The sequence below is a fragment of the Sinocyclocheilus grahami genome, unplaced genomic scaffold, assembly GCF_001515645.1.
Source record: "Sinocyclocheilus grahami isolate Dianchi unplaced genomic scaffold, SAMN03320097.WGS_v1.1 scaffold2218.1, whole genome shotgun sequence".
Classification (NCBI taxonomy): domain Eukaryota; kingdom Metazoa; phylum Chordata; class Actinopteri; order Cypriniformes; family Cyprinidae; genus Sinocyclocheilus; species Sinocyclocheilus grahami.
The window spans coordinates 1-8,575 of NW_015507397.1; the positions used below are offsets into that span (position 1 = coordinate 1).

General features: G+C 40.0%; 1 protein-coding gene across 1 annotated transcript in view; it reads right to left on the reverse strand.

Moving 5' to 3' along the window:
* Positions 1-27: 27 nt before the first annotated feature.
* LOC107574416 (E3 ubiquitin-protein ligase rnf213-alpha-like) overlaps positions 28-8,575 on the reverse strand; it is a 34,239-nt gene continuing 25,691 nt past the window's right edge. The window contains exons 10-15 of the mRNA XM_016260858.1: positions 4,999-5,200; positions 4,811-4,888; positions 3,965-4,150; positions 1,980-2,069; positions 1,713-1,891; positions 28-539 (exon numbers count right to left, since the gene is read on the reverse strand). Of these exons, the coding sequence (XP_016116344.1) occupies positions 377-539; positions 1,713-1,891; positions 1,980-2,069; positions 3,965-4,150; positions 4,811-4,888; positions 4,999-5,200 (898 nt within the window). The 3' untranslated portion in view covers positions 28-376. The remainder of the gene's footprint in view (positions 540-1,712; positions 1,892-1,979; positions 2,070-3,964; positions 4,151-4,810; positions 4,889-4,998; positions 5,201-8,575) is intronic.

An 8,575-nucleotide genomic window follows, 5' to 3' on the forward strand; every position in this document is an offset into this window, starting at 1 on the left:
TATTCCATTAGGACAGACAGACAGGGAGAAAGTGGGATGTGATTGGTAACGGTCCTCGAGTCGGGACTTAAATGAGTTTATATGTACTTCGAGTATCAAGGAAACACATTTAAAAAAAAAAAACTTTTTATATGTTGTAACAAGTTGTACTACACTTGCTAACTATCCTAGAGAGATACTTTGACAGATTATGGTTATAATATTACAGTATACAGTGCTGCATATAAGTGGAGAAAGTGAAGTCTTCAATATGCCAAAAAAGCCAAGGATTTAAAAGGTCTGTACTGAGCGAGTGATGTAAGCATGTATATATCATTTGTAAATCAAAACTAAGCTTTGTCTAATAAGAGTGTTTGGGTCAGAACACGCAAGTACTTTATCCATGATTAATTTGATTTCTCTCTCGTCTGAGAAGAGCAGAGAACTTCCACGCGTCGATGCACTGCGAGAGCAGAATGTCTTCAGGGAAGAACTCGTCCACCTCAGGAGGAACGTCCAGACCTTTACCATCCATGTAGGGAGCAACCGTTTCTTTCAGACTGGAGGACAGACAGAAATCAATCAGTTATGACACAGCCGCATATACTCAGTTTAACAGAGGCAGTACAAACACAGGCTGGTAGGCTACATGTAAACGTGACAGTGGGGCTCAGACGAGGATCGGTTCCTCATAACCAGTCAGAAATTACATTAAGTAACATTTCATGAGCCTTGAGTACACAAAGACAGCTTCATTCCTGAAAGAACGATAACTTGCAGTTCACTGAGTCAGATGTTGATACAACTCTGACATTTAGTGAAGGATTTGTCAGACTGATTCAAGGCAGTGACTTGAGGGAAAATAATTCATTAACAAGCTAATTTACCAAGACTTGACAGATGGGGTCAGATCAGAAATAGAAATCAGAAATAGAAAAGAAACATTTGGAAGTATTTATTACAGTGGAAAAACATAAGCCTTGTGTTGCCTTCCACATTTATATTCATCTATACACATGTATTCTGGTAATTATACGTACATTAACAACCAAAGCGAAAACTCACTTCAATCATGACAACTCTCTGAACATTTTAGCATGGTGATGGATATGACAGTGTTAATGTATTTGGTCTTGGCGGAACAGATCTGCTACACTGCTGCTGCTGTTGGTTATTGCTGTATTTGTAGATTATTGCTGCTGCTGCAAGCAAGTACAGGAACTTGCTACTGCCAATGCATATGGCGATACGGTAGAAATATTTAGACGCAAAGTCGGCAACACCAAAGCTCCAAAAGTATCAAAAAATTTATTTTTTAAAAAGACTGTCGCATAGCATATGTGACGTTTCGAGCACGCAGGCTCTTCATCAGACAGATATGGCGATACGGTGCCATGAGTATTTAAGACATGCTGCTGCTGCAATAACCCTGTAGCAGATCTATACAGGTGGAGCTGGGGAAGGTGGAGAGTTTCAAAGAACTCTGAAAGCGCGCTGCAGGAATCTCTAGTGAATGCTAGCCAGCCATATAAATGCAAGGCAGTAAGCTCATTGGCTGCATATGCAGCATGAACCAATCAGCTTGTGCCAAGTCGTTTAACTCTGAATATGATCGGTTACGTTAACAACCAGTTGCATGCGCCCTCTAGAGTTTCATGACTGAACTATATATTTGTTCTGAATGAATCACAGTAATGATCAATGTTGTATTCAAAACAGCAAATTTTGCCTACCCCCAGTCAGGCCTGAACGTGTGCGTGTCTTTTGGGTTCTTCAGAACTAAAAGCAGAAATTCATGAATCTCCATCAGGAAGGCAGCAGCGCTGGACTTAGTTATAAAACTAGTGAGCTGGCTCTTGTGTTCCTCCTGCAGAGGGTGCTTGTACTCCTCACTGATGTCCTTAAAAGGGTCCTGAAGAGCAGATGAACAGGCATGATCACACACAAACTCACTGAAAGCTCAAAGCAGAATGCCGTGTTTACTGTGTTGAGTGTCTCACCCCCTTCAGACGCAGCAGGGTCTCTGATTTCAGAGAGCTGAGCAGCTGCCACAGCGCCACACAGTGTTTAAGACTGCACCGGCTGAATGCCTGCACACACAATTAGCACTCATTCACTAAAGCGTCACACAATGCCAGACTAATATTAGTGATCGGGTAAGGGTGGTCAATTAGTGAGACTGACGTTTATCTAGATTTTTAAATATTTCTCTTATGTTAATGCAATTATTTTTAGCTCTCCAGCCATCAACGCAGTGTAATGTTATGAACCATCGATCTCTGGTCATACTGATGTAGTACACAGAAAAAACATTTTAATTTTAATTGTGGAAACACGTCATCACAGTATAACATTGGAAATCTAGCATTTAAAAAAACAAAATAACGTACTTTCATAACACTATAATTTGTTATATTATCTTATTATTAAATGACAGAAAAATAGTACAAATACCAGTGTGTTAAAAGTGTGTTTCAGATACAACAGCTGAGGAAGTGACTGATTATGGCAGGCAGAAGAGAGAAAGATTTACAATCTCTCTATATTGTTTTCCTCTGTTGGAGATGATATCATGATTATTTTTTTCCTTTGCTGTTGAAGCAAAAAAATCATTTTCTATAATATCCTGTTCATCACTATAGAAGTTTAACCATCTATGACAACTTCCTTTTCTGAGAAGGATTTATTATGTTTTACTCTATTGAACGACTGTGTTTTTTAATTCAGTTGTGCACTACTTTTTATTTCTATCATGGATCTTTTTGTGCTTTTAAGGCATCACAGTAGTGCTGGGCGGTTGGTACAGCATTTCCTTGGTTGCCGTTGTAAACAATGCAGCACTGTGCTTCAACACTGCTTTAATATGCATTACAAAGAGGCAAGACGAAAAAAAAATACCATGTAAACTTTACTAAAGACAGTCAGAAAAACATTTATATATTATCCCCACCACCAATTCAGTATTTAAGATTTTCATCCAATAGTTCATGCATTATCCTCTTTGCAACAAATCATCTTCCTCGGAGTCAGAGCAGCGATCGCGGAAGAGAAAACAGCACTGGAAGCAGCTAATGCTAATCGGATTGCATAATTAAATGGACAATGAATAGAAATTATTCTAAAACAATATGAATTAAACGTGTAAATATATCAATATTCCTCCAAGTATGTGCACTTTTGGACTATAAGCCCTAATGGATGCTGTTCAGTGAAGTTAAAATGCTCTATTACCTGTTACATAAGCGCCACCTGCTGTCAGAGATTGAATTTGAATTTAGCCTGTCTGCAGTTTTGGTTTCGTGTAGATGTTTTATGTAGCATAATTTCACAAAGCTAAGGTCAGATCATTCTGATTTAGCTTTAAATTGAAATTATACAATCTAATTTAAATCAAAAACTTCTCATGGTACATGTAGCATCATTGTTTGGATCATGCTTAAAATGCAGTTTTTCTGCGTGTGCTACTTTCTTTTTACAATCTCTAGATGATAAAACATTGCATTCTGTCAGCAATGTAACACGGCAGTAACGTATAGAGACCTCGGCTTGTAACTATACTCTAATTACTATTTTAAAAATTATAACGTGTTAAATTACTCCGTTACTAAGTAGTGCGTTACTGCCCAACACTGCTAATGACACACAGTTTGTCCAGTGATGTTTTAACGTGCTGTGAATGTTGTACAACAATAATCTGGGGCCGCTTGCTGGAGTTAACAAGGATTCCCTCTCAATTCATGATGCGGTCTACATTGCTTAGGCACTTGTGCCAGTATGCCGGTTTTTTAAAAAGCACTAGTTCACAGTAGGTAGTTCAATCTGCATCTCAAGGCGTCTAACTGAACAAAAGAATGTTTGTAAACACCCTCTTAAGAGAAACATGTCTAATCATGATCTAACTATACAGGCCTTCAGTAAGGATGGCGTCCTAGTAACACTGCTCTGCACAGACAAATAATGAATAAAGTGTGTGTTCATGACCAACCTTGACCTTGTTGCCAGTCATCTGTAGCACCTCCTCCAAATAAGTGGCCAGCTGCATGTGTGGCTCTCCTCCGGTCATGGCGAGGAACCCCAGAGCCAGCTCGACTGTGGACAGCGCTTCACACACGTCACTGTAGGACTGCAGCTCCTTCACGAGGTTGTGTTGTGTGAGAGCCTGCAATGACTCCTTTGAATGCAAAATCACAATTTGGCTTGTGAAACTAGACAAATATATCTCTGCATTGTAAACGTGGATTTAATAAAACATAAAAAATATAAAAATGTATATTTAATGTATACATAACGTAAAGATACATTCATTAAGAATATTTTCACACTAAAGCTTTTCTTGTGGACCTTTATCTAACAAAATTGTAACCAATCCACCTTTTTCTTCAACGCGGAAGTAATTTCTTTATTCCCTGATAGAGGGAACGGTCAAACTGACATTAGGGAGCCCCAATCACCTCTGAGGTTTACAAAAACAGCCAATGAGAATTGGCGAATGAAATTTGCATGGCAAGCCACTGCTCCAAATATAACAATATACTGTATAAGATGGAGGCCTGCATTTCAGCAGGGTAGTTCAAGAGTGCCCTGTGTAAGCCGAAGCAAAAAAAAAATCTGAATGTGTGGATGCAGGCCGTCATCTTATATATCCATATGTCCAGGTAAGTGGGTTGCCATGCAAATTTCACTTGCCAATTCTTGCTGTTTTTGTAAAACTCAGAGGTGATTAGGGCTCCCAAGTAAGATCCGTAAAGTAGGTTCAACATCGATCGTGATCGACAGAAAGAGAAATTGCAGATTAAACATATATTACCCTAAAACAAATAATGCAACTTACTTGTGGAACTTTGCCCTTCACATCCTTAAATATGATCTCATAATTTCTGTCCTGTCTGTTCACCACTGTCGGAATACCCTACACAAATAAATATAAATATTTATCTATTGTAGTGGTTGTCAACTCCTAAAAAACATCTGTTTTAACTCTGAGCATGTATTTTCAACCCTTGTGATACTGTGACATACATTAAGGGTTATGAGCGGTTTGCCCTGTAGAAAGCGGGTGAGGATCTGCTGCTGAATCTTGGGCAGGTCGCACTCCATCAGTGTTTCTTGTCCGCGCTCCATGCTGTACTGGCAGTTGGACAGTATCAGAGGCAGCAGGTCCCGCTCATACTCATAACGGATCACATGCAGCTCCGTCAGGTCCGCTGGGCTTACCGTGTAGCTGGAGGACACAGGACAGAGAATGATATGTAAGGGATAATGCACATCCAGCCGGTTCTTATCGCAGAATAACCCCCGACAGGGTGATCAGGAGCCTGACGCGAAGCACTTGCACTAAACATTCCGGGCCGGAGCACGCTTGCATCATGTACGAGATAATGGAGAAAACCACTTTCACTAATAGACTGCCTAATAAATTTATCATTTATGCCATGCAGCGATTTTCACTTGCATGTATCAGAGGATTATTACGGAGACAGCTGACTTTAATGAAATAATTCGCTAACCCGATCTCATGAATGTGTGTATATAAAAACCACAAATTTTTATTTCTATTTGCCGTACTATTTATACGCATAAATTGACTTTGGCATGCATATGATACACAAAGGTTAGGGGTGTGGGGTAGGTGCCAAACACGTGTGTATCATATGCACGGCAAAGTCCATTTCTGCGTATAAATAGCATGCCAAATAGAAACCGAAAATCATGCTATTGATACACATTTTCATAAGACTCTATTTGCAGCTTTACTTGCAAACTACATTTCCTGTCCATCAATAATGTGAGAACCAGACCCGTTATAAACCTAAATATACTTGATTTAATTAAATTAATTGAAAAGTGTACTGTAGTAGTGGTATTAAAAGATGATGTTTGTGGTCGTAATGATGACAGTACCGCACACAAAATAGTAGCTGTTCCGTGCTCCAGCGCTGGAAGCAATCACACTACATGCATATCGTGTGCATGCATAACCCAACTGAACCGTGCTCTGGCCCACCTCTTCCAAGCAGGCCAGGGACGGCTAAACCAACCATCACACTAGTCAAATGAACCGGGCGTTTGGGGTCAAGCACGCTCGGGCACGGCTCAGATCGCCTAGTATGAGTACACTCTTGGTTTATGTGGTGGTGTTTTTTTTTTTTTTACCTTCCTATATATGTATACTTACATATTTCAATTTTCTGGTACATTTTTGCATGATCCAAAATTGGTACAGTGCATTTAGTGGATCAGGTCTCTATAATATTTGGACTAGCAAAAATGGGTAGATTATTCGGTTTTGTTGCAAATGTCAATGGATTCTAGTTTTACGCTGACATTGTGGAATGTTAGGGGGTTCTGTGATCTAGTTCAAATGAAACAAGTGATGAATAAAGTTAACTATCTCCATTTTAAAATACTGTTCCTGCAATAAACACATTTATTGCCAGACAAAGTCATTAAACTACGTAGAAGATGGCCAGGCCAGGCTGTAGCAGCATCATATGGGTCACATTCAAGAGGGTTAGCTGTGCCGATACATAAATCAGTCCCATTTCATGTAATAAAAACTATTTGTGATCCATCCGGTAGATATTTAATCATCACTGGTAGGATGCTCAATGAATATTGTAATCTTGTAAATGTTTATGGTCCGAATACAGATGAACCAAAATTTTTTCATAATCTCTTCTTAAACTTGTCCACTCTTCAAGGTAATTTAATAGCTGGTGGAGACTTTAATTGTACCTTAGATCCTAAAGTGGACCGTTCCACAGGTATTGACGCTTCACATTCACAGAGTAGGAATATAATTAATCAATACATAAAGAACCTTAATTTAACTGATATCTGGAGGTTTCAAATTCCAACAATGAAAGAATTTTCTTGCTACTCTTCATCTTTTCATACTTACTCCAGAATAGACCATTTTCTTATTTCAAAGAACCTGACTGATTGTATATCTAACTGTAAATATAGTAGTATCGTTTTATCTGATCATGCATCATTATCGCTGAAATATACTCTCAGAAATATAATTAAAAACCAATCTAGATGGCGTAGAAACATAAAATGGTTACATAACCCTGAATTTCTTGATTTTGTAGGAAACCAAATTGATATATTTTTTGTGTAATACAAATCAGACCTTCACCTCAATAAGATGGGAGGCATTTAAGGCCTATATTAGAGGACAAATGATCAGCTTTACTAGTAAACCACCTTAATGGAGGTAGTCAAATTTCTTTATTTTATAAACTAATCTCTACTAACTGCAGGGAAAATATGGAAAATAAATGTTTGGCATGGTGTCAAGATATAAATGAGAATATAACAGAAGATGAATGGCTGAGTATCTGCCTAAAGGCTCAAACACAGACAATTAATACGAGGTTCAAACTTCTGCAATACAAGTGGATTATGAGAGTATATGTCACGAATTCGGTCCATAGACTTCCGTTTATTCACCACCCTTTCCATTACATTGACTCTCGCACAACACAAACTGTTGCATAGCACCCTGGACTACATATCCCATCATTCTTTGCACGATTTGCACACTGCACTGATTGCACACAGCTGTTTCTAATCACCTCACTCACTATATAACACCCACTCTAACCACCTTTCTCTGCTGAGTATTATTTAGCCTGTACCCCTTTCCGAGTCTCCGTGTTTTGCCTTGCCTGTTTTTGCGGTTTCTGATCTTTGCCTGTTTTCTTGGATTTCTCCCTCTCGTCTTGTCCCTGTGATTCTGTCTGCTGATCGGTGACCTATGCTAGCCCTGGGACTATTCTTGTGTTTTGCCCGCCATATACCTGTTTGCCATTGTTTTGACCCTGCCTGTTATACCACGTCTCTTGAATAAAGCCTGCAGATGGATCCACACGTCTCACGTCTCGTCAGCCACGTTACAGAATACTCAGCCCCACAAGGATCCAGCAGCTATTCAAGTGGACATTGGCCAGGTATGGACACTGCAAGAATATTACTAGCCCTTAAACAAGGCCCGCGATCGCTGGAGAACCTTATTAGAGAATTTCTAGCCATAGCACATTATGCTGATCTACCAGACTGTCTTCTGATAGAGTTTTTCTGTGATGGCCTGAATCAACCTCTGCGATCTGAGCTTAGGCGCGAGGGTCCACGTTCATCACTCTCTCAGTTCATGGATTATGCTTTGTTGACTGTCGGATCTTTATTTACGATCGTCAGGAGTCTTATGTCCTGTCTGTTGCACCCAGATCGTCAGGGTCGGTATCCCAGTCTGGTATCTTGTGTGAGGGATACACCATTGGTGTCTGCACGCACAGCTGGTATCCCCAAACCCACTCACTCTAACCCTTCTGTTCATGAACTAATTCCCCTGTCTGAAGTGTTTCCCCTGATGGGGATCGCCTTTTGTTGTGTTTGGGCTGCATACACCTCCACAGCATCTATGAACTCTCTGCTCGTCCTGTTCCGGCCATGGAGGCTGTCAATGAACTCTCTGCCTGTTCTGTTCCGGCCAAGGAGGCCGCCTATGAACTCTCCGTCTGTCTTGTTCCGGCCAAGGAGGCTGTCTGTGAACAATCTGCCTGTTCTGTTCCGGCCAAGGAGGTCATCTGGG